The 26,638-nt window shown below is 37.6% G+C and overlaps 1 protein-coding gene across 5 annotated transcripts; it reads right to left on the minus strand.

The window, feature by feature from the left end:
• Positions 1–1,152: 1,152 nt before the first annotated feature.
• Positions 1,153–25,357, minus strand: LOC131772542 (transient receptor potential cation channel subfamily A member 1). Of its 5 annotated transcripts, XM_059088472.2 has the most exons (31): positions 25,141–25,357; positions 24,907–25,029; positions 16,240–16,336; positions 15,571–15,746; positions 15,289–15,405; positions 14,837–14,945; positions 14,469–14,575; positions 14,314–14,361; positions 13,882–14,018; positions 12,565–12,613; positions 11,898–12,086; positions 11,660–11,752; positions 10,893–10,975; positions 10,414–10,575; positions 9,843–9,960; positions 9,354–9,523; positions 9,173–9,254; positions 8,601–8,660; positions 8,298–8,378; positions 7,497–7,567; positions 6,897–7,089; positions 6,116–6,315; positions 5,702–5,762; positions 5,532–5,606; positions 4,774–4,971; positions 4,099–4,167; positions 3,561–3,671; positions 2,959–3,083; positions 2,259–2,379; positions 2,043–2,108; positions 1,153–1,598 (listed from the first exon to the last, which is right to left on the minus strand). In XM_059088472.2, exons 2-31 carry the CDS (start codon positions 24,955–24,957, stop codon positions 1,584–1,586), a joined length of 3,234 nt encoding a protein of 1,077 aa, XP_058944455.2. In that variant the 5' UTR covers positions 24,958–25,029; positions 25,141–25,357; the 3' UTR covers positions 1,153–1,583. The 5 variants fall into 5 exon arrangements, with proteins under 5 accessions (XP_058944455.2, XP_058944454.2, XP_058944453.2 ...); XM_059088471.2 differs by having other exon boundaries at positions 24,907–25,357; XM_059088470.2 differs by lacking the exons at positions 24,907–25,029; positions 25,141–25,357 and adding an exon at positions 20,345–21,309.
• Between the last annotated feature and the right edge of the window lie 1,281 nt (positions 25,358–26,638).

The following is a 26,638-nucleotide window of genomic DNA, read 5'->3' on the forward strand; positions in this document are numbered from 1 at the left end:
TGTACCACGGGTACAACTTACAACGCATTTTAATCGATATTCCCCTCAAATACATTTCACAACATTAATATTCAAAGTTAATAGACTGTCATTCAGTCAAGCCGATCTATTCCCATGATGAATGCATACTTAAACTGATACGACACAGTTGAGTTCGTTCCACTGAATTTGGATCGCTAACACGCCCTGTCCGTCTGCTTTGGACGGATAGAACGTTTGAAGATCGACCGTTAAACAAACGCCGATCTTCTCACGAATTGACCGTATTGAATAAATTATAAATTGCTTTGTTTGAAATCCCGCCGACCGAAAGATTCGTTTTTGCTGCTCTGAATTTTGTGTTCGAAATTTGAGCCAACGGCCGAACGTTACCCGTCTGGGTTGACTAAATTTGCAGTTTAGTTCGTCTCATTGGCCACCGTAAGGAGTTTCTAAAGCTGAAGTTTCGAGCGTTAGTCCCTGGTCGAACAGGTCGCGGAGTAGGCAGGTGGCACAACTTAGTATTCGTAGGAATGTTTTACAAGTACAAAGATAAAGGAAGAACTTTCTCGAAAAGAATGGAAACTTGTTAGTCCTTCAACCATTAGAAGTAATCAATATGTTCCTTCTCGGCGGAAATTCGATACATTATCTAGCAATCAGGTGTTTGAGAATCGACACATTGCTTTGATGTCATTTAGACTTTTCTTTACCAACTTACAAGGAAATGTATATCACCTCATTGAGACCCTCATACAAGAGCACAGCTCAAGTTTTACCCTTATCAAGAATTATATAACTTCCATATTAATAGAGAAAGATATTTTTCGTCTTGTCACGAGCGTGGGACAAAGAAAAGATTCTGAGTCCCCATGAGGAATCGTACCTCAGACCTTCGGATTTCGCGCTCCGATGCTTTACCACTGAGCCACAGAGACTCTACGGTGACCGAGGTCTATCACGAAGTTCATTTGACACGTGTCCTGCATACTGCTAAGATCAGCAATGTCGATAGCGTCATGTTTGTAATTAGAATAAGCCATACCATCTCTCTTATCCTTTTTTTACACATTAATGTTTTCCATTCTATGGGGCTTTGACTGCATGAGGGTTAGTTGTATTTTAAAATTTTTTGATTCTGTTAATAACTAGGTTTAATAATGATAACTGTACTGATTTTTTAAATTTTTATTTCCGGTGATTTAAAAAGAAACCTAAACATTTCCCTTTTATGTTTGAAGCTTAATGATATTTTTCCCCTCCTATTTTTAGCGCTGTATTATCCAAAGAAAATCGTTTGCATCTGATTTAAAGGTAAATTTCCTTTTATGTCAAGATAAGGAACCAGCCTTCTCTGAATTCTTCCAAATGAATCTTTAGCACCATGGTACTCCAGGCGTCATTTCTGAAATGGTTAAATTGTACTTTTTTTAATTTGAAATTATTTCCACTGAAATCCAACCGACGGAGTTCTTGTTGCGCCATCCTCTCAGAAATTATGAGTTTTTCAGTTATTTGCAGCAATGCTTCATTCCAAGACTCCCACGCCTCCTTAGTATTTGTTTGTGCTGGCTTCATCAGCAGAGATGCAGAGGTCCTCCTGCTTAAACTGTTGATTCCTGAAACAACATTTTGTAGACAAATATATTCTAACCATTGCTTTACAAGACAGGCGAGAAAAGGGAAAGTTGAGAACTGCAAATTAAAGGTGCGTTATTACACCAGTAAAGTAGTAATGTAACTATGAATCTACCAGTACAATAAACGTTGGAATTTGAAAAAAAAAAAGAGTACGCATAATAGCTCAGGTATTGGAAAAGAAATTTCGAGCGAAAAAACCACAAGCCCATTCCTGAACCGGATAATTCAGTGGAATTCCATGTAAGAGTTTTATTCTTTAGAATAACTGAACAAAAAAGAGCAAAGAGGGAAAATAGAAACAATCCCATGGAACAAATGCGAGCAGGACTGTGCAATATGGACTCGTGATTTTAGTCCACAAGACACCGTCAAACATCACACCCTTACTTCCTTTTCATGAAATCATATTGGTTTGTTTTTACCGTTGACGGCCTCCGTGTCATTCTTGTAGATTGACGTTCCTGCGCGTAGCCGCTGAAGGGAACCATCTAAAAAATATTTATAATAAAAACAAAAACTCCTGAGTCGTAAACAAAGGAAATAACGAGTGTACTTTCTTTTAGTTCTAAGATTGTTTGTGGTTTATCATTCGCAAATAATTCTAAAAACAATAACATCAACAAAAACATATTTCAAACCGGAGTCTCTCTCGCGAGAGCTGGTTTTTCATCCGTAGCAGAAGTTAATGGTTTCCCAGCCGGAGACATTTCGGTCAACCTTTGATCTAGTCTTCCCAGCAAACGGATAATATTTTGTAACCTGTAGGGAAAGATAAAATCAGTTTATCGCACTCATTAAGATTCCTGCAAGTTATGTTATCTTAAACTTCCAAACAAACTTTTTTCAACCAGAAAGATTTGAATCGATGGGTTTTGTAGGTGGGTCACTCTGAAGTTTTCTTTATTACAGTCAAGAGTCACTGAAATATTCTTTATCAATATCCTTGTGGTAAAGAAATTGAAAGCCATCACAAAAGTGGTAAGAATACCATTTTTATGTCGGTTCGAAGGTTTAACAAGTACGTTTGCAATCTCCTTTCGTTTCTCGTTTCCTTTTTCTTCGCCCTATTATTTGCAACTCCACATTGATGACACAGCCTGGGCAAAACCAGGAAATGAGAACTTCACAGGGATCTAATCGTGTAAACTCCCTGAGACGCGGTGAGGGGCGAGCGGCCAGTTGGCGATGAGTTTTAACTTTATATCTGATTGTTTGACTTTGGCGCAGATTTCCCGGACCATTCATGCAATCTTAAAAAACTTTCAAAACTAGAAAATGCAATTTAAAGAAATATATGATTTCCAGTCAGAAAAAAATTAACAGTGGAGGAAAACTAACTTGTCTTCTTGTTGATCAACTTTCTCCCCTAGTTTAGTGACTTTGTCACTGATCAGAACCAGAGCAGGATTGACATAAGTCTGTTGATTAGCTGTGTGCCTCTTGGGCGAACCAAATTCTACCAACTGTGCACGAAAACAAACAAGAATATTTTTAAGTATTATATAGTAAATTGCTTAAAATTCACCGAGAGCTATTTTTCCCCATATAAATTTTTTTCTGTTAGTCATGCTTAAGAGCTAAGTGTAAAATTGGTGACACGTGTTATGACTATGAGAGAGACATGCTGGCCATGACCCAGTTATTGACGAAATATGTTTCATATATAGGGGTTCAGAGCCATAGCTGGTTTACTGGGTCTTGCCCTTGTGCGATCAAGGACGGGGGATGGAAGGAACCTGTTATGGACCACCCCATGTTGGTTGTAATGAAAAAATCGGAATAAACTCTCTTAGTGACGAGCTGCTAGGTTCGAAAAACGAGCCTTTTAAAGGTGGAGGGGCTTGTCGCTCGCATTTTGGCCAGAGTACCTCTTTAACGCACCCAAAAGTTTAAATGTTTCCCTAACATTGGGTTGTATATCTATTTCAAAGAAAACTCACCTTTTGTCTCCACGTACGCCTTTTGTTCGGGTATTCTACACAATAAGGGACCCAGATCTTTCTAAGAACTTTCCTGGGTGTGGCTCTTTCTAATTCTAGAAGCAATTCAACCTTGAAGGAATGAACAGCCAAATTATAGCTAAAGTAAAATATTGATATAGTTCTGTTGTGTTGCCGTTTATATTGTAAAGTGCAACGATAGAATTAAGTGATGAATTTTATATTTTCCATTTATCTCCTTCGGACTCCTTCTCAACTGTTGGAATAAAGAAAAACTTCGATCGTTTTTAAACCTTAAGTTTTAACATGAATCTATCTTCCATTACCAGTTCCCGTCTTCGAGTTGCATTGCTAAAGCTTCAGCTGAAGTGTATGCTACTGAATAAAGTATACAAATTGAAATCTTTTCAACCGCAAAAAGCGTATATCATCATGATTCTAAATGTCAACAATTAAAACTTTTGTTTATATATTTGATATAAATATACGATGCAGTAGGAGGGAATCTGATCTAAAAACATCACAATATCAGACCAACCTGCATTCCATGTTGTTCCATTTTTGCAGATTGGAGAATCCTATTAACGTCACCGACCGATAGACCGATCTAGGAGATAAGGGGACACTTCCAATCTAGAATAACTCAAAAATAGATGCTGTTCATTTTCTTTTATTGGTTTACCTATCAGAAATTTTGCATTGCATCGTGCATCGCTTCTGTGCATGATCGTCTGGAAAGCTATACTAAGAGAGAGTGCTATTGTGGAAGATTGATCATTGCAAGGAACTCTGAAGACAAGTGTGAGACTGTGTCTGTGGCGAACTAAGTAATAGTTTGTAACGGGCTTAGGTGAGTTTATTGCGGCTAATTATTATACTGCCTTTTGGAGTCGCTCCTCAGTAATAATATTTCACGTTTTATTAATAATTTATTAAAAGTAGTCGAGTGTAGGAGTAATGTGTTCTTTCTGTGGATTAAATTATACAATAACGTACAGTTTCAGTCGTTTCTCTTGCACCGCATTACACCAACATGTAAAATAACAGGAATGCAAACGAAAACAAACACGGCGACAACTTGTTCTTGTTGTAAAGTACCGTTTTCCTATCCATGGCTATCAACTGTGCTAAATTACAAGAATTATTTGGATATCTTATCCTCTTCGAGGGAATTACCTTGAAATTATTATGCACTTAGTATTTGTTAACTTACCAAGAGATTCTTGATAATGATTGGCATACAGACACAGAAGATGATGTAGACGACATAACTTATCCATGGATATGGTAACGGTTGATACTTGAACACGGTGTGCGGGTATTTCATTTCACCAAGAATCAACATGAAAGTTGTGAACAGTGAATATGGAAGGCGATCAAACAAGTACATTGTTGCTTCATTTGATTTATCCTGAAAATTAATGTTATATTAGATATCATGGCGACATGAATGGACAGAGAGTCAAATTAATCTGATTTCATTTACACAAAATCACTGAAAATTGAAAGAATTCCCGTTGGTAAAGATGACGAGGACAAAGAAATAGAAGGAGAAAGAAAATGCAAGTCAGCTACAATGAGTGGCGAAAGTCTAAGCACGTTCTACTTCTTTTGAGTTTGCTCTAATACTTTCATCCATATCTCCTTCTCTTCTTCAATGTTGCCTGGTGTTACAAAATGATCACAAATTTCAGGAAACACTGACTGTTAAGGAGGGCGGGGGAAGGAGGGGGGGGGAAGGGCGGAGACGGGTTAACTCGTAAATAACCCATTAACGATAAATGACAAGATTTGGGCTTATTATGTTGCATGGAGGGTTGTCGAACACCTTGTGCAAACTACTTTGCTACTCATTGTAGATCACTACGGAAAAGTAGATGTATAACGCCTATGGAACACAAAAAAAGATAGAAACACAGAGAGGTAAGAGGACCGCCCCTTTGTTTTATTTCATTGATTTACTAAACTCACCTTAAATCTTTCCCGTAAGAGTAGAAAAAAAGGAATGCCAAAGGCAATTACAAAGGGAATGAACAAGATAATGATCTAGGGAGAAAAGAAGAAATAAATTTGAGTGACCTGAAAAATATAATGCTTTCAGGAGGCATCGTCCAAAATACAAAACAATCAAAAGTTCCTACCTTTACTAATGTTTTGATAATATTTGTCATCATTATAATATAAATACCAAACGTAGAGAATCTGAAAGTAGAATAAACCCAAGAAAATAAATTACAGAGACAACAAAACTTTGTGGAGCAACTTTCTTCATCAGAAATATACAAATTTTAGAGATTAAATTAGGTGAGATTTTTTAAGGTTAAGACTATAACGTCATACCGTCTACATATTCCAGCAAGTTAAGATTAGAAGTAGGTAAACTTCTAGGCGGAAGAACATTTTGAACGAAAAAAAATATGTTAATTTATATAAAGTTCTTTTAGTAAATGGGGGCTTAAACATTATTTACGCAAATTTTACACTTTCTTCTATTTGCTTTCATTATCAAAACAGGACAACTTGACTTCATGTTTCTGAGTAAGACAAGTATTTACCTTCTTAAATAAAGGACAAATATAACCCAAGCGATAAAAATTGCAGTTGCAGCGACCGCCTTCAAGCTGTACGAATACTGATCTTTTTCACTGTTGGGATCAGTGTCCAATTTTCCACTGTACTGAAACATGTAGACAAGACTTGTCATGTACAAAAACCACTCCATCCAGTTATCTATCTTCAACAAGTACTTGAATTTCTGAAGGAGACAGAAATTATTCCCATAGTTCTATTATTGTTTTAAGGACATACTGATAAAAAAAAAACAACATTTTTTTTCAGGTAAAATTTACAGCTACTATTTTCCTTGACAAGGAAAATGATTAAAGAAAACTTATAGCTGATAAACATCAATAACAGTTTGGAAAATAGCATTCTATTCTATACAGCTGTGATTGTTTCCAATACTTTTTAAAACTCTATCATTTCCCCCTCGATTAATCTCGTACCCAGACCTTCCATAGCCAAGCAGTACAGTTATAAGGTAAGATCTGGTTACGAGATTACCCCTTGATAACTCCCTCTCTATAAAATAATTTATCTACCTCTCTTTTAATAAGCCCCTACCTTTCGTATAGCTTCTCTACTCTCTGAAAGCCCCCCCATCCCCCTCCTTCCCGATTCACTTAATTACCTTCTTCTCTCCAATAACCGCTTTTTCGACTTCAATGGCCCCGAGCGGGCAAAATTTACGGGAGGCAGATAGGCAGGAGTTCAAAGTCCCTCCCAATCTTCTCCGGATGCCGTTTTCGGAAGTGTTCATTATCCTTTTAGCCTCACCTCGTCCCATATTTGGAATATTTCTTTCAACAGATGGAAAAGACTCATAACCACAATCGTGAAGCGTGGAATGTCAAGAAGAGAATTTAGCTTCTCTTCGTCTGCTAGTAAAACGGTCATTATGGTCAACATGACTAAGAACAAAATGTAGAATCCAAGGTTCATCGTGTACGCTTTCCATCCCACACTCCTCCTAAAAGGAAATTATTAAAAGGAGTCTTGAGTCAGATGGCTTTAGTAATGTTTTCATATACAATTTATCTTTTCAACGGGAAACGCAATGGTATAATGATAGGCTCACTGGTATTTGGGTCAGGAAGTTTGGGTTCGAGCTCTGGACGAGGCATCGTGTTGTGTTCGTGAAGAAGAAACTTCATCTAACCCAGTGCTCCTCTTCTCTCAGGAGTACAAATGGGCACCAGTTACATGGAAACTCGACAAATTTCCTATGGTAGGGGGGGTGGGTGGGTTGCAACTTGCGATTTACCAGCATCCCTACCAAGGGGTTAGACGTACTCCTACTCCAACTATACTGCATAAACTATGGCAGAGGCCTCGTTTCCACCTTTTCAGTTGAATTTAGGGATTTAGAATTCTTACCACTTTATGTTCATCATCGCCCCTGTTACAGGATGTGACAGACAGTTGACTCGTTTGTACTTCACCATTGTCTAAAGGAAACAGTAACACAATGAAACACCATCAATCTCCAAGAATATAATATATTAAAGTTCACACGGCAACCAGGTGGACAATCAGACATGGTTTGATGCTATTCTGTGTAATGAGCCGCAAGATTACAAACAACAAGACCTAAGAAGCTTCTCTCAGAACTCGATGCATATGTATTGGGAGCTCGTGTTCTTATGTCCTCGCTCGGTTGTTGCACCCACGTGACCTTTTCGTAAGGTCACCTGACGTAACACAATCCCTACTTTAATCCTATTCCGCCCACGCTCCATTAAATCGTGACGATGGCAGTTTGCTTCCTGACGCCTATTTACACCTCGTCAGAAAAAAAGGCCGCTAATTAGTGATCATATAAAAGGACCTCTTGTTGCAGCGTTTAGATCACCCCTGATGAAGGTACTAGACAAAAGTGTCGAAACTTTGGGTCAATGAATTGTAACTTCTTCGGTTACATTCATTAAATCTGTAAACCAGAGTAGCATCAAACCATGTCTCCAAGAATAAGTTGGTATAGAATGAAAAACATTCAACAAGGATCAAACATTTTCTCATAATCGTTGTGGGAAAGAAGTGGGAGGCGTGAGCGCACAATAGTAAGACGAAAAACGTCAAAAACTTAGAGTTCAAAAACCATTTCTTTTAAGCAACCAATCATGACAACCACAAATATACACATGCGAGATTCTTTTCAATCAGATATTGGAAGCTTACATGAAGGCTGTCCAGATACTTCTTAGGATCGTTTTTTCTAAGGTCCGGCATGCCTTGTAACAACATAAAGTCGTACGTTATCTGGATAAAAAGATAAAAAATTTAAAGTATCAGTCTGTGACATCACAAGAACCATTGTCATGCATGCACACTGAAACGTATAAAAACCGTGAATATAATTAAACTCGGATAATGTTGCAATTTTACTAAAATTGTTCAAATACATCACATATGACCAAGAGATTATTAATCTCTTGATACGGCACATAAAAAGACCATCTTACCTGAGGTGGAAACACTTACCGAATAATCTTCACTTTTTTCTTTATCTCCTGATTCTTCTACGCATTTATCAAGAAATTTCTAAAAAGGAAAAGAATATTACCCTGTGACTCAGAACTTTCATTGCCTCGCGCTAGTTAAACGAATAAATCTTTTTATTTCCTCCACGACCGAGCTCAAAATTTAACATTTTTGTTCTTCTGTTTACAGGATATTCCTTGTTTTAATGATTTGCTTCCAATGTTTATGAGAAAACAATAAATCTCAACGCCACTGGCTCAAAATTTCTCGCCAAGTTAAGCTTTTTGAAATTCCAAACAGCCCTTTGCCCTCAAAACAACACTTTCTCCTCGGCAAATTAGCAAAAGGTTTCTCAGAAATCTCAGAATAAATTCCCCGTCAAAAAAAAAGCAAACGCGAGTTAATGGAATACAATGGCCTGCAGGAAAGGTTCTCCAACGTGTAGGCTAAGACAGTACTCTTGTTTCTTCCCACCCAGATCTTTAGTCTTTTTTTGGGTGTTTCCAATAATTTCTTAACAATTAAAGTACTGAGAGGTTTTGATTAAAAGTTGAATAAGTACCGAAACCGACCTCTGCAGCCAACGGCATCTTTATAATAAGGCTCTGTAGTTGAGTAAGGCCTTCTTCAACTCTATGACACAGTTCTCTCCACCTGATAGGGATGATGTTCATAAATTAACAAAATGATATTCATAATTTACGGGAATCATTTTATCAAGAGAAACGTATATCCATCACTACACCATCTCACCGTAAATGGTCTCCAATGCACATCACGACAGGTTCTTTTCCAGCCTCTATCGCAACATCCAGTGCATTCTGATTGTAAGCGTTATGCGTCACGTTCTGGGAATCATGGGATAGCAGATACGTCACTATGGCTGCATGTCCATTTTTGGCAGCCAGGTGCAAAGCGGTGTCCTAGCAAGGAGTGAAGAGGGAGATTAACATGATAAGATCTCCAGGCGAAATATTTTGGACATTTTTTTTTCACAATGCTATGAATATATTCAGGAGTTTGTGTACCCATGTATGCGTGATACCAGCTAAAGCGAAAGCACAGGACCAAGACCGCCTTTTCATTTTGCAAAATAAATTTATTCTTCAAAGACAATATTAGCGAGAAATAGTTTTTCGCGAAATGTCTGAAATCTGGTTGACGCATAGCTAAGGGAAAGAGACCTGTGAGATACAAAAAGCCAGTTTTATAAAGCGGAGAGCTGCTTTCTTAGGAACTTACCTGGTCAGCGTTATCTTCAACATTAATACAGTTTGGATTCGAAGAGCAGATCAACTGAACACTTTTTAGCGATCCTTTTGCTGCGGCGAAATGTAAAGGTGTCCGGCCGTCCGTATCCCTTTGGAAAAAAAACAACAAGAAAATTACGCAACACTTTTTTCTCGTTTCGCGTTTATAAATTGGGCACGGCCTCTGTCAATCTAGAGCCGTATGGGTCACCCTTACCTCAATAAAATTGATTTGACTTGTAATTGATTAATTAATACGATGGAAACATACTCTTTAAGTGCTTGCTAGATTATTTTATTTCTAAGTTTTTATCAAAAACTTTAGGAATTATATGAGTCCTGAGAACACTTCTATACAAAAGTCCCTTTTTTTCTCTTTTAGAAATGACGAGAATCATGTGTTTAAGCCTGAGAAATGAAAGTGGCCGTCTGAAATACAAGCTTTGTCATTTATTTCGAAAATTTCAGCGCGTGAATCTAGAGCCCTTTTCTGTCTCTACACGATCGCTTCCTTGCGTGCTAATGCATGATTACACGAGTAGATCATGAGGGGTAGTGGTTACCTTTCTATTGTAGCTCCTCTGTCCAAGAGGAATTTGACGACCTTGTCCTGTCCGTTGGAAGCAGCCAAATGGAGAGGTGTGTGATCATTGAAGTTTCCCACATTCATCAAACGTGTCTGTCGACCTTCCATCAGTTTTTTAACGATTGGTAGCCAGCCATGACTGACAAAAATTAACAATCGAAGAAATTAACGGAAAGGTATTGTCTTATTTATGGTATTGTATCAATTATATCACAAGTCTGTTTTACAGTATTTGCATTCGACAGTTACCTAAGCATAGTTCTGTCAGGACATTGGACTCAGCATGTAAAGAGCGAACAGGTTCTTGATTAGGTTTTTGGTTAGTTCTAGCTTAGTATCTGATTGGTTCAGTGGTTGTTTCTCACCGCTAAGTATGGCAAAAGTGATTACATCGCAAACTACATTTATAGCATTCAGTTTCAAATTGCCGTCCACACGTTCATATCTCGTCCATACCTGGCGGCTAAGTGAAGAGAGGTTTCAAGTTTATTATTCTTCAGACTTGCATCAGTTCCATTCTTCAAAAGTAAGAGCACGCTCTGAAAAAGGAAAAAGCCCGGAATTTAGGGAAACATGAGATAAAGTTTATTTCAGTGCGTGACATAGAAAACTTGATTATGAAAGTAAGTCCAGGTGTAACATCCCTGTACTACGGCTGAATCAGCAGAGCTAATCAATTATCAGAATGATGTTCTTTTTTCAATTATTCAAAATAAAGGGAAAACACAAGCCACTGATACGATTTTAAGGTTCGTGAAGATCTGGGAGAAGCTGGAAAGTCACGGAGTTCCTCATCATCATTTTGAAGAGTAGTCAGAAAGAGAGGGCTAACGCTCAAAATTTCAACCTAGGAAACTCTTCAGGTGGTTAATATACAATATTAACTCAGTTGATGAGACTAAATTGTCTCCTAACACACTTCCCCCACCACCGACGAAGCACGGCAGTTTCTTTAGAAACTTACCCACTTTGTTCATTAACTCGTTGTTTTATTAAAAAAAAGGTCCTGGAAAAAGTCGTGTAGAGATAAGGGCGTAATGAGTTCGCTACTTCGAAAGGGTACGAAACCTAGATTTGTCGCCTTCTTTCGAAGTTCATTCTCTTCCAAAATTCTGTGGAATCACTAATGAAAATTAGCGACTATAAAACCAAGGTGAAATAAAACTAAGAACTTCATCAGTCGACTTACTAAGACTTCTCTTCACGCGAGGTAGAAAACTGACCTTTAGGAAACCTCCCTGTGAAGCATAGTGGAGAGCCGTGGCTCCTGTGATATCCTGTTGATTGACGAGTTTTAGTTCTTGCACCCGTGTATCCTGTAAAACAAGTTAAACCAGTCGGACAAGTTTAAAAAAAGCATCAAAGTTGATCTCCTCTTTACATAAAGTGATAATGGTTAGTGTTTTAATCTCGAAATCGAATTTTTCAGTTCGCGCACCGGCGAGGATCATTGCGTCATACCTTAAGAAGTCGTTCAATAGTTCTGTCCTGTCCCACTGCCCAGTGTAGCGCAGTTCGTTTTTTGTCATCCTCGCTAGTAACGTCCGCTCCACTTTCCAATAGTAGTGAGACAACTGCAGAACAACCATGAGCCGCTGCTAACAGTAGAGGGGTGCATTTCTCGCGATCCCGAGGGTTTAGATCCACACCCTGCAAAGGAAGATATTTTGATCAAGAAGTGTAGTGGTTAATAACTGCCTTGAAATTTTAACCAGTCAGAACAGAAAATTTGCAAGAGTTGAAAACGTCAGGGGGCGGGATCGGATAATTGGAAATATTAGAAATGTTGATAGCAGTGGTTCAGAATGGTCTATACTTATTTACATAAACTTCATACTGTCTCCAACACATGTACAGAAACAAGGGAATATCAACAGTTAATACTCTCTTAACAGTAACCTCCTATCCAGGTTTCCTCAAGTTTATGGCACTGGGAGCCAATCGTAGATGAACCAAAGTCGAAAATTTTTGCCAAATGTTCAGTATGTAGGTTATTGCATGAGATATAACAGAGGCTTTGTACAGGAATTTCATTGTTTCAAATGCTCTTGAAAGAATATATGTAAAGCTAACACGAGTTACAATAAAAATAGCGGTTTAAAGAATAGCATCATTAATTTGTACTTACGTGTTCTACGAGAAACTTTACAACGCTGATATGATTATACATTGCACACCTAAAGGAAAATTTGAGAGGTGGAGCTAGATGTTTCTTTAATTAACAGGTCTCAGTAATAGCGGAGCTTACTTAGCCCCATAATTATACAAAATGGTAGTAACCCATCAAGCCGAAAAAATTTGGATGTACGACCGTTCGACTGTACGACCGTACGACCGTACAAGGTGCTACTTTTAACATGAGTGGTCAACTGTACCGCGGGCACGCTAACGCCACGGCTTTGTCCAGTAGTCCAAGGGTCAGTGTTCACCGGGTGGTTGACTTCCGACTACCCCACCCAATTTTATTCGCTTTTAAGGAAAGAAATATTGCTGATAAAAAAAGCAAGGGAGTTTGGTGGTAAAAGTGGCTTGGTAACATCTCCAACTTGTCAAAACCATAAGATTATAAACTGTTTATTATCTCTTGTAAAAACTCGATCTTGACTGTTTGAACCAAGCCACCCCAGTCCGCAAACTTTAAAATAGTTCAGTCCCACGTGTGTCCATATTGTGCCATAGGCAGATATAGTGTTAGATGATGATATTTCCAGTTTCGAAATAGTTTGGCTATCCTCAGAAAAGAAAAAATTAAAGGAAAAAATATTGTTTACTTTGGATGGCACGTGAACCCATTCACCAAGGAATTAGCCTGTTCCAGGCGTTCAGTAAGTTAAATGGAGCGAAGTAACAAACAGTGCGATGGCTGTGGCAAAGCGATGACCAGGGAGTTTTGGGTTGACGCGAACCGACCCGGTTTGTCGACCCGGTATTGCGCCGTTTAACACCGCGCTTCGTATTAGTATAGGTAATAATATGACTTTTGAACTTTGAAAAATTTACAGGTACTTATTACACGAGAATTCATGTAATAACTTATCAATAATTTTGTAATATCATACAATCATAAAAAAATTTGCGATTTCCATTCGCGTAAGAACTTTGCAATTGTAATTTATGAAAAGGTCACTCGTTTCCAGCCGATCAGAAGCGCGTAATTTTTCATGTTTATCATTTTTCACCAATCAGAAGTGTGCAGTTTTTCGTGTTCATCATTTTTCAGCCAATCAGAAGTATCATTACCAACTTAATGCTTGGAAAGGCTAGCAAGGATAAGACTCTGAGACACACCCAGTTTTGACTCATGCTTATACCACGGAAATGGAGCTGATATCCAAAGAGAGTTACGTTCTTAATAAAAAAAGTTTTTTTATAATATTTTTTTCTTTGATAATGCCCTTTGTTTAGACTTAAAAATTACATCATGACATTTCTAGCTCCTAATTACCTGTGTAAAGGTGTCATGAATTCTTTGTCCAACAAAGCGTGTTGGAAAGCCGCTGGTTCATGTTCATATAAACACTGAAGGATCACTGGCGCACCAAGACGGCACGCGAAATGGATAGGAGTACCACCATTTAACCGCTGACGGTGAAAAATAGATCTTTTAGAAAAAAACAAGTCTTTTCAGGAGAAAGACTTAATAAATAAAAGCGAAAGCCAAAAATATAGAAGCCTCAACTGAAACTAGTCCCAAACTAGGATACACGGCATTCATTACAATAGTCAGGTATTTTATTCTGGAACATGCTATTGTCTACCATTGTGTAACAGGGAGTCGAGCTGTATTATGATATTAGGCCACTTTGTGGAAAATGTCGAATTTCTATGTGAACAAAGTACATTCAGGACGATTGGGGTAGATTTTGTGGCTGCTTACCTTGACAGCTGTCACAGAGCAACCATGTTTCAAACAAAGTTTAACAGCCTAAAAATGCAAAAGAAAATTAGTCTTTAAGTATAAATTGGTGGGCACATGTTTCGAACCCATTCGACCCTCAGCTGCTTGAATTTCTGTTATGTTGTTTAATTTACCTTCAAAACACCGCTGTCTATAGCAAGATGTAGCAGAGAGCTTCCTTCAGAGTCCACACCGTAAAGAAGGTCCAATTTCTGTTTTGTACCCCTCTGGACTTCGTAACCTATGACGCAGAAATTGCCACAAATTGTTGAGAAAAGAAACATTTAACCAATTAGCCGTAAGGATGATCTGCAAATGATGAAAAATCACCGAAAGAAAAGGAACCTACGATCGAATCATGAAATAAACAGGGAAGACAATAACAGCAAAACTACTAAACAGTAGAAAAACACTTTCAACCGGCGTCTATTCTCTTCTGAAACAGAATAATGTCATCCCTCTTCAACCTCAACTCCCGAGGAGAAACCTGATCATTTCTTACATTTTTCGAAGAACAAGGCCATAATATCCGCTGACCCCTTCTGAGCGGCAACGCTGAGTGGTGTCATGTGATCAGTTGCCTTTGCTGTTACTTTAGCCCCACAGTCAAGCTGAGGAGAGGAAAAGTTTGGTTGTGATGGGAATTGAGATTGCTTCTCTCTTATGCGCCAAGTAATTCAATTTTCCAGAAGCTTCTCCTGATTTCTGCTAAATGAAGCGATTTAGGGCGTTGCAAGTCCGTCACATGCAAGCCAAGCGTAAGAAATTCTTTAAACTTTCTTTGACAGTTTGCCTTACGCAAATATTAGTGTTCTTTGGTGTAGAGAGACCCCTCGAGAATAAAGTGTCAGTCCCAAGAGCGAAATACAAAGTCCATGCTTTATATGGCACCGAGTGTGACTAAAATAGTTAGTTCAGCACTTGTCGACGTTTCACAATGAATGCTTATCTTACCAGCTTTTGGCAAATTTCTAGGGCGTTTCGGTGTTCCAAATGAGCGGCATTATGCAGAGGAGTGTATTTTCCGCGTCCTTCAATGTTAACATTGGTGGTCTTGTGGTTCAGCAAAGCCTTTGAAAACATGGAGAAAATCAATCGGTTATATCAAGCAAGAGAGCCAGGAATACAAAAACCTCGGTGAGGTGAATAAGCATTGAAATGGGCTAGTAAACCAGAAAGGTTTGCCGCTTTAAATTCGGCATGCGCAAACCTACTCCACAATGTCCATAAGTTTACCTCCACCATTTCCACGTTCCCGGTACGCACTGCGGCGTGAAGTGCTGCCTCTTCTCTGTGGTCCTTAAGGTTTGGGTTTGCATGGTTGTGGAGGAGAAATTTTACGGTATTGACTTGTCCGGCTGATATTGCACAGTGTAAGGCTGTTTTACCATAACTGTCCTTTTTGTCGATGTCTGTTGAAAGTGAAGAATTTTTATCAATTTAATTTGATCAATCCTCGTAAGATGGAAGTGTAATCGTTCACCACTAAGTTTTCGCAAACCAGGCTAAAGTACTGATTGAAAAAAGCAAGAGGCTGTTAGCTATTTCTTGCATCAAGTTTAGATACTGTCAACTTTCTCTTTCTTGAATGATCATCGTTGCGCAGTCTCAAATGTCCCTTTCACCCAGAAGTCATCAACATGTAACTTCTCTCTTACTATTCATGCAATATTCAGCATGAAAATACTTATCAGGTGGAAGTTGCTGTTATGATCTGACAACAAATCTTCAAAACTAATGTACAACGAAATGAGTAGAAGTGAGAGGAGAGAATTAAGAATCAAATCTTGAGAGATAAAGGGTTCAAATAAATAGATTCAGGTTTGTCATTTCACCATTATAATCTAATAGCTCAGGAATTAATGGATTGCAAATCATAGTAGTGTCCAAGCAAGTCTTATTAACCTTCATTCTGCTGAAGGAGTGCTCTGAGTTCTTCGGTGTTTCCTTTTCTGGATAAAGTGTGGAACGTTTCTCTCTCATTTTCTCCATAGTCACCTGACTAAAAACATCAAGAAAAAAAATTCATGTCATGCATGCAACACTCTGTATGTTTTTTTCTCTATTAAGTTGTATCGGTATCAGCAATGATATCTCCGTTTTGGGTGTTAAAGCACAGATCTTACTGTTTTCCTTCCTAACTAACTTTCCCTCTTTTGTTGTTATGGTCTCACGGCTAAAAATGAGTCCAGCTGTCTATTCAGTCTTCTTTACACAAAACAGTGTCAACCAAAAGGGCTTGCACCATGAGAAAAAAAGGACCTCAAGATGAGCTAGAAGTAACGTGTTCATGTCCGCACGGCTCATTTTCGAATGACTTTATTTGTCTTTATCTGTGTAAGCGTGGGTGCAGCCATTTCTATAAAAAGCCTTATTATCCTTAATTGTCCGGTTTTCATCGGCATGGAGCGTTTAGAAGAATTGTTCCTCGACTCATCTGAATCCCGTGAAAGTTTCTAATATGGTTATATATCTTATAAGTTGCCTGTAAATGTTTTTCCTTTCATACAATGTAGGAATGAAAACAAGCCCTACTCTGGAACCCAGGCACAAGACAAGTCGAAAATGATCAATCAGTCATGATAATCGTGATAATCCATGAATATTACGTATAACGTGACTCTTTTATTAACAGATGTCTTCTAAAAATTAATTACATAACCGAACTGAATCGGTCGAATATGTCTGTTTTCTTTATGATTTACGTAATATCTCACAGAAGGTCCTGGTATAAATGTTTTACTAAGTGTTTTATTGGTGCTTTTGACATAGATCTCCCTTTTCAACCAGTAAGGACCAACTGCATAACTGCATTGTCAGAAGTCGGGTCATTCAATTTCTTTGCACGTAACTTCCCTCAAGTGTTCCTAGTTACAGTGTATTGTTAAAGTGATCTTATCTTAGGATATTGACTTTTATGGCTGGGAAAAATATCACGAAAATTTTTTAACATTATAATTTAACTTAGTCCGACACGATTTTGCCAGGTAAGATGAAGGAAAATTAAACCGAATTTAGAAGGACAGCGAGATGAATAAAGAAGTCGAGTTTATTTAGCCGTCAAATGAATGGTTATCCAAAAGTGCAGACCTTTTTGTCTTATATTCTCGCGGAAGCGAGGAACTGCGATGAATTTTAGCAAAAACAACCACCCAAATAATGCAAAATTGTGCGAAAAAGGAAGTTGTCTAGATCGTGATTTGCCAGAAGTTCCAAATTATAACACCCAACCAATGTAAACTGCGAGGAAATTTTCTCCAATAAAAAAGCGATATTGTTTACCTTACATCTCCTTAGTACACAATTCATGATTTCTGCGGAAATCCAGGAGGATCATCATGAACAAGACAAAAAAATTTAACATGTCAGCTTTCAAGTTTTTGCTTTTGATTTAAACAGCAAACCAGCGAGAACATCTGCCGCAACATTTTAATAATTCAAACACTTTTTTTCAGATAACAAATGTTTTCTTCTAAACTGAGACGAAAACCATATAAGTGTTCTGGTGTCGGCCTTTATTCTAGAACAATATATCTGTTCCTTAATTTTCTCTCTTCATTTTTCTCCAAGAAACTTGATATAAACAAAAAAACATTTTTTTTTTATGATCAAACTGATCATCAGACTGTGTCAGAATTGTGTATAGATTTAATAACAATGACCAAAACCGCAGATTCTAGGTAACTTACATTTAAATTGATTCATAATGATTTTGATGAAAGGTAATTGGCTAAAGGTAAAGAAACCCATATTAAGAGCCAATTAAACGTCTTAGGCACGAAAGCATCCCAATCACTGGCATTTGATGCAAAAGATTTCAATTTGACTTTGATACCGACCTTACCGAAAAAATGCACTCAAGATACAAACACTTGCTATTTCTGGAAATATTAACAGAACCATGTTAGTTGAAACAAAATCTTTGAGCTTTATCAAATTGAAAGCGTTCGGTTGTTTCATACTGAAAACAAAGCTTCATTTTCAATTCTGATAAGACAATATTCGCTATTGTCTGTGTGATTTATAATTATACAAATACAGTCTAAACGCGTTCAGGAGTATTTTAGAGTGGTGATCTATTCGACTTTCAGTGTGCGAGTGTGAACGAGATGTCTGTGGGTAAAAACTGCATTCATCAAAAATTTGAACATATTATGGCGTAATAAAACTTTTCGATCTCATGCTAAAAGCTAGATCATTATACTAGCTTTTTCCTGCCGATTTATAGATTTTAATGTCAGATATCAAGAAACAAGATTAATTAACGAAATGCACGCGATAAACGTTCGAAAACGGCATAAGACCGGGAAGAAAAAATCGACACATCACTTCAACAGTTCTTTGCGGCAGACCGCTTCAAGTGTACTGCTTCCAAAAAGTCGCTGCCACTGATTTTAGCGGAGCGACTTGTTGTGGAAACAAAAGTCTGTCAGAACGTCAAACTTACTATGCCTCGTGTGTTTCAGGCTTCCTAGATTTTGAAAAACGATAATTGCGCTTTTTCGTTTTAACTTTGAGTAATATTGAATTCAATTTTATCTCTTACTTCGACTGCGTTTCGAAAAGAGAGAGAATGGAATATTCACGCCTATCAAGAATGTCACATCTGAGCCTGACTGTAATACGAACAGCGGCTATTCAATGGGCACACATGCTCACAAAACTCCCACTCAAAATTGATGAAATGTCACGCTGTTGGGTTTGATCCGTCAACCAAGGGCTTCATATTGTTTCCATAGAAACAGTAGGTAAGAACTCTTATCACTGATTACGAATAGAAACTTCAGTTTCTTTCACTTGTACATTCGTCGCTCCATCAATTTTTATTTAAAAAAATGATTTTGTTCCCTTACACTAGTATGGCTTCATGTTACTCGTCATTGTGCTTTATTTTTTAAAATTTTTGTTAGTTTTCCTTTTTCATTATTGTTTTAATTTTATTTATTATTTTTTATGTCTGCGGGAATTAAATGCGGTCTATCTTCTCAGCTCCCAATCAGAAATAACTCTTAAAATAACTTTACAATGAATTTAAACTACAGCAAATAGCAAAATTGAAAATTACAACATTTGGTGATTTAGAAAAGTTGAGCAGACATCTTCGCGATCATTCTGATTTTCTGGTCTGGGAAATCCTTCTTGAAACTTTCGTTTCTTCGATAGTATTAAGATCTTACGAAACCAATTAGCGATCCTTCAAACTTTCTGAACTGATGAGTTACGCATATTTCAAAATAACTAAGATACTGCGTGAGGCCCGATTGGTCATTGATTGTATCAGTAAAACCTAGGGAAATAGAAAGCTTTTACAGTTATGCGGTTAGTTTTTTGGAATAATCAGAGCTAATTTTCGGGCTTAAAATTGTCATCGATTTCGAATGTCATGTCAACACTAACCGTTATAAAAAATGGCGGATTGTTGTCTAAACATAGATCATTTTAAAGTTCAAAACTACCAAAACATTTGAACCGAGGGTTTTTATTCTTCGGAAATACCGTAACCTAATTTTATGACTAAAGCGTTTGCGTATTGTTTTGCCAATAGCCGTTACCTAGCTATGAATTGTCTCTTCTATCTTAAAAAAAATTTCCATTTCTCTTGGCTCTGAAACAAAAAACTATATAGAATATTATTTCTGTTATCATAGTGGCTCCCGTAAATTTGTTGATGCGAATGACAATTTCTTGAAATTTGTGAAAATTATTTTTCATCTTCCACATGGCAATTCTGTGTGAATCGTTACACCGTAATTATATTTATAAAATTCATTCTAAACCGAAACCTGCTCAAAATATCTCGTCTGGTTGAAATTTTTAGAAATCAGGCCTGTTCAAAGCTGAAGCCTGGGCAAATGTACGTCTCTTCATAGAAATGAACAGACGAATCACGAAATCACTTTCACAGATGAATATAAATGTATCAGAAGTAACTAGAAAAGGAGAAATTTACATAGATTATGAAATGTGACCCCATTTACTACCCATCATGAAAAATGTTCGCTGAGCTTACCTTCAATTTGTAATAACTATCACCTTCTTCTTGTTTAAAAAACAAATCTTTTACGAAAGCCCGTCTGTTCGTTTTAACAAAAGGCTGTGGTCGCGCCAGAATATCCTCATTTAAATCGGAACCATACCGCGGCAACAAATTCATGCTTACGCTGGTCATTACAGAGGTTTTCTCAATGGCGACTTCGTTTGAGTTCTCCCGATGCAATCGCAAAATACTTCTTCTTCCGATGTCTTGTGGAACTGACAAGCATAATCCGTCGCGAGAACTGCGCTTTAAATTTGTTTGAAGATGAGTCGAAGACGGATGCAATCGATGAACAAGTGTTTCTGAGCCATTTTCGTTTGGTTCTCTCAATACCTCATTAATTTTTACTCGCACGTCGCATTCGTCTAACGAGTCGTTGCAGTCATCGAACAAACCATAATCAGAGTCTGGTCTCACACGGGAAATATACTTGACTTTATCCCAGTTTGTTGCCATTACAAGAACGTTAAGAATCCTTCAAGTGCTCTCTGATCAACTCATGAAATAGGTTTGCAGGTTGTTTCTTTAATCGTTAGCAAAAAAATAATAATATTCTCCATGGCTCAATTGAAAAACACCAATATGCTGATGATATTGATTTATACGAAGAGTGCTGTTCGATCGCTCTATGGTCGCTGATTCCCGGTAAAAATTACGACAAGAGTAATTTATCATTGTTCAGCTAGCTGGCACTTCGTCGAAATAGGATTAAAAAAGTTTTCATACTGTTGTCTATTGAGTAAGTTCATCTTTCATCAGTGCCAACAATAATGCAAGCCGCTCACTGAATAAATAATTTTAAAAAATGAATCTCTTCATACACTCGGCAATATCTGTTAAATAAAACACCACTGGAAATAAACCACAATTTGTCCAAGGCGAGGAAAACATTCAAACTTCTTATCAACGTTGCATCTATTAAGCTGAGTCTTCCCTCTAATGGCTTCAAAGAGTTACCGGATTTATCCGTCTGGCGAGCTATTGGCTGGAAAATACAAAGCACTCTTGCTCAGCTGTCACTTTTAACAATACTTCTTTCGCTCTCGTAGTGGGTAGTGAATAATTCATCGCCGAATTACCCTCCATTTAATACACCTACCAAAAGCTCTTGGTACTTTTTGGTATCAAGTTTGCGTGAATTCGCCACGGTTGTATCCAGTAATCCTTCGATTTAGTCCATACAGACAATGAAAATGTAAAGCTAACTTATATGTTTCAAAGATCTCAATTAATATCACAAGACAAGGGGGAGGGGATATCTACAAATGTAAAATTGCTTTTCAAAATTCTGGGGAATACTTTAAAAGTATGTCTTGCTTCCGTATCTTTTAAGATAAAAGCCGTCGTAGAGGAAAAGCCCCTAACTATTTACACTCTAACATCAGTATGCATATTCCCCATACTGCCATTTATGCATTTTCTACGTTGTTGACGAGGATAATTTGTTTGAAAATTAAGAGCTGTTTTATTTTTGATCATTCCTTTATTCTCGTGACCTAAATATTTGCTCCAACGGTAATAATATCCACTGCCAAAAACCGAAGTTTTTTACTACTTGCCACAATTATATCAAGACAGCCACAACTTTGCATTAACAAAAATATCCCAATTATGATCAAGTTCTTTTAGTTTCAGTAACGTAAAGTACCACTGATGTTGCATGAAAGAGGTTTTCTTTGATTTTACCAAATTAGCCAGGGTTACGCGGATGCAGAAAAGAGAAACAACGTTCTCTCAAAATAAAATTGCCTGAAAAATAAACATCTGTCACTACACACCAAAGAAACTACGTGGACTCTATCGCCCTAACTTCACGCTGGTTAATTTGCTTTCTTTCCCCAATGCAGGAAGATCTTTAAAATCAAAATCAATCCTTTAATATTGTTGCTAAGTAATTCCCCTAAAGATCAATGATCCGCGCATTGTAGTATTATTTGCTTTTATCGGAGAGATTGACCCCCTACCCAATTCAACTAAATGTTTCCAGTCAAATTTGAAATTATCGACCTTGTGTAATTTCGTGGTTTTTACATAATTTAATCTTGTTTTGTTCCATTCTCGCTTTTAATTTAATTGAGCTTGATAATTCCGGCTTTTACGGTGCCAAAAATGTTTCAATTGGTAAGATACTTTCACTTCTCAAATAAGATATGATGATTCATAAAATCCTTAGGAAGCAACGAATATTTGCTTGGCATCAAGGGAAGTGAGCTTGTTTCTGTGACTGCGAATTTAAAACTTATTTAGTTCTTATCAATGCATTTTTGTCGGAAACATTTCCGACGCATTCTGATCTATCCCCTAATCTATTCTTACTAACCACTGGTGAAGATTGGCCATGACATAACTGTCAAATCGTTTAGTTTCTTTGATAATCAACACATTGGAAATTTCCCTCTAGACACCCCTCGTCCACTAGCATCTGACTATTTGTGAAAGCAAACAAAAATGTGCTCCATTCTAATAAAATACGCGTCCTTGCTTTAATATCAGAATAATTTTCGTCCAGCCATGCATACGTTATTCGCGCTGTTCCAATCGATGTCATTGTATCAAAAACCCCTGTTCAGGTCACTCCACATGAAAACAATAAAGCGACACTGTCAAATGATTTAACGTGAAAATCGTCTTTTAAGAGCTTCGTTTTTCGGAGCCCAAAACGAACTTAGCATGCCGTTACAGAAGACGAGAATGACGAAGAAAACATCAATTTTCAAAGCAGAAGGCAAGAAAGTTCCTTCTCTCGGTTACCTTATTCTCCCCCTCCCCCTGAGAAAGCTCATCCTCCAATGTTTCGTGATGTATTGATATGAGACGAAGTCGAGACGGAAATGTACGTGTGTAGTTTTTATTCATTACACAACAACATACACCTGCAGACAAACGTGAAAGGTTTACAAAAATTCATCGCTAAAGAGAAAACTAGTTGTAATCTAAATAAAACTAAAAAGACATCTGTTAATAAAAGCTCGCTTAAAAATGAGATAAAATGTAGTTATAGCCGTGAGAACGGAGCGACCTTCCCCTCTGCATGAGAAGTAGGTCACGTAGGCAATGGTCTTCTGAACATGGCTACTAATATCGCTGATGAAAACCACCTCATCAGATCACCTCTCTTGGTTAAGATAAGAAAATAATTGTAGCTTTCATGTTCCTCAGTAAAATGTTTGCGGTTTTACAATAATCATATTATTATTGTATTGGGTTTATTACAAGAGGAGTTGTTATCAGCCCGTGTCAAAAAGTAACCAACACACATTCTTCCTTCCCCCTCGGAATACACTCTTCACACGTTTTAAAACAATAGAAAATTATAAGAAATAAGGCTATTGCTCAAGTAGTAACTAAGATTCTACTCTATGGGGGTCCTTGCAGAACTGCAAAGGTTTTTATAAAGAGATGTAAACCATCAAAACGGGTCAGTTTAGTTTGGTTGTCAAATTCTCCCCGTATGTTTTTATTTGATTTATAATTCTCGCTTGATCTTTCATTCAGCAGAATCAGCTACAAGGTGGATTGTCCTTTCTCATGAAGGCAACCTTTGCCTAGCTACGCTACTTTTGGTACATTATTCTATCACTCAGTAATATCTTCCAATTGCAACTCGTCAGTTTTGTTATGAAACCCACGCCAGGAACACACGAATCAAGATGCCTCTCCTCAATGCCTCAAAGCCGCACACACGAAAGTAAATCGAATTTTCTCGAGTTCCGTTTCATACTTCATTGTTTTGAACAAAAGTTCACATCTCAGACTGCTTCCTTAACAATGCTTGCCATTAGAAAATGCAGTTATTCAAACGACGTCACTCAAGCTGCTGATTGTGAATGAAAAAGCGAAAGGTGGCAACTAAATGTGTTGTTAAGACGACGATATACACGCGATTTTATCCTTTGAGTTGTGCACGCATGGTCAAGCCGCATTTACATCTACAGACGATTTACTTTGTACAGTAATCTACACGAACCTCTTTGGCTTTTTAGGACTTTTTTTTATTTTTAAAGAAGCGACAACTGTTAGAAATTCATTGAAAATAATTTCGTTCGAGAAAACATCTGCTTTTTTATCACCGTCGGTTTACAGTAGATGCAGCTAATGCAAACAATTCTGAACTATTTAAATGTGTATTGTTCCTTTACCACAGTAGCGAACACTTTAGCACAAACGGTGTCTCAGATCAGTAGCTATTTTTCATACCCGTCCAATTTGGCTTCTTTATCGCAGAGTTTGGAGCGCTCGTAAGTCCTTCCAAACTCGTCGCATTATCATATTGACCAAACGCGGTTTAAGGGTTATTCCAATTAGGTATAAATAAATTCCATATTTCGCTCGAGGTGAGGTTCTTTTTTCCCGGCGTTAGAAAGAAATTCATGAAATCACATTTAGTAAATTGATAGCAACCAGAAAAAATGAGTTCAAAGGCTATGTTGGTTGAAACCTCATTTCACTTCTTTGATGGCCTTATTAAAAAAGGGGGTTTTTAAGAAGTTTCATGAAATTAAATTCGGTTTTAGGGACCTGAAAATAAACCTTACCTTTTTCCGGAAGCTGAGTCTTTTTGAACGAAGGTATCGCGAAGCTCTCATGTTTTCATCTCAAGAAATTGACCTGTCATCTCTTTCAGTGAAGAATGACTGACAACATGGCGGCCTTAGAGGCTATTGGATATGAAATGAAAGGTTTCATCCATAAGAAATTAACCTCCCACCTCATAAAGTCAGGGTTGAGGAGATTCAAACCAATAGGATGGAAGCCACAGCAACACTTACGATTCAGTGGGTCGAGAATTTTGTACGTTTTTCGAAATAATCCAAAGGTAACTAGAAAAGTCAAAGGTGCTCTTCAGCCTCGATATAATTTACATTTTGTTTCTTCCTTTTTCATTCGCCAATTACGAAGGTAGTTTTGCGATAAAAAAGAAGATAAAGCAAGTTCGACAAAAATCTTCGTCAGAAATTAATGTCGTGTGCTTGTAAATGCAAATAATTATGGAAAAAATTGTATGCGAACCACACTAACCGGAAAAAGGCATTTTGCAAATTAGACAACCGCCCCCTGGCAATTGGCTAAGAACTGAGGGGAGCAAATATGACTAAATACTTAGAGCAGCTGAATACTTAGAGCTGCTAAAGGCAGTTCACAAATGAGGAACAGCGCTCCATCAGGAGCATTTATCGCTTGTCATGTTCTATTTTTTAGATGAATACCTGATTTACTTAGAGTCAAGTCTCTTAATAATTGAGGAAAACATTTCATAGGAGAAATGACACACTGTTAAGTTTACATCGCCGTAGTTTTTTTCAGTGAAAGGGTAGAGCTAGAAAATCCGGTAAAAAATACTCGATTCTCGATACTATCGAGAGGTCCCGAAAGCTTTGGTATACATGGTCAGGTGCCTGGGTAGTTTCAGTCGAGGTAACTGAGATAGTCATGCGAACAACTCTTAGTCCTTTGCCAAAAATGTGAGAGATGGCCATATAAACTGGTGATGATAAAGCAATTTTCAATTGATTGTACAAGGTAACCTACGCTTCTGATTGGTCCAGAAACTCCTGCTACCCTCTCGACCACCCGATGCAAGACTAAAATTAATTACGTCTTTACGTTAATTACTAACGTTTTTCCGTGCTATGATCTGTTTGCATATTTGGCTCTTAAGGTATTATCCTTTACTGTTACTGGCCGATGTGATTTCTTCGTTTGGTTCTTACGACATTTAACGAGCTATTCCTGAGATGCCGAATACCTCTCCTTAAGAGATGGAAAATGGCGAGGCTGAGATAGAAATCCCTGCGAAACTAAGTTTGTAATGTCCAATATTTAAACTTTATTCCAGAGTCACAATCATGCAGTGACACAAGGTATTAAACTGGCGGTATCTATACTCAAGACAATTTGCATAGTACAAATTGAATGTAATAAATAATTAGCGTGGCACAGAATTTAAATAAGCTTTTAGAATAAGTCTAATTAATTGCCTTTTTTGTCATTATCTGAAGATAATTGGTATCAGTTTGGCAGTTTTGCAATGATTACCATCCTTAGCCTCGCCCTTTTTCCCATCGTTAATAGAAAATGTCGAATGCTCCTGGAATTTCGTCAAACCACTGATATAAAACGAGGGTGATTGCGAAGCTTTTGATGACTTTCTATTCTCGCGCAAACAAAAAAAAAAAAGAAAGGTTTTGCATCTAACCATGGTTTTGGGACTCGCACATGGCCCATTAAAGAAGGTATGTGTAGCTAGCACCTAGCACACGTCCTCAA

This window comes from Pocillopora verrucosa, chromosome 1, assembly GCF_036669915.1.
Source record: "Pocillopora verrucosa isolate sample1 chromosome 1, ASM3666991v2, whole genome shotgun sequence".
Taxonomy (NCBI): domain Eukaryota; kingdom Metazoa; phylum Cnidaria; class Anthozoa; order Scleractinia; family Pocilloporidae; genus Pocillopora; species Pocillopora verrucosa.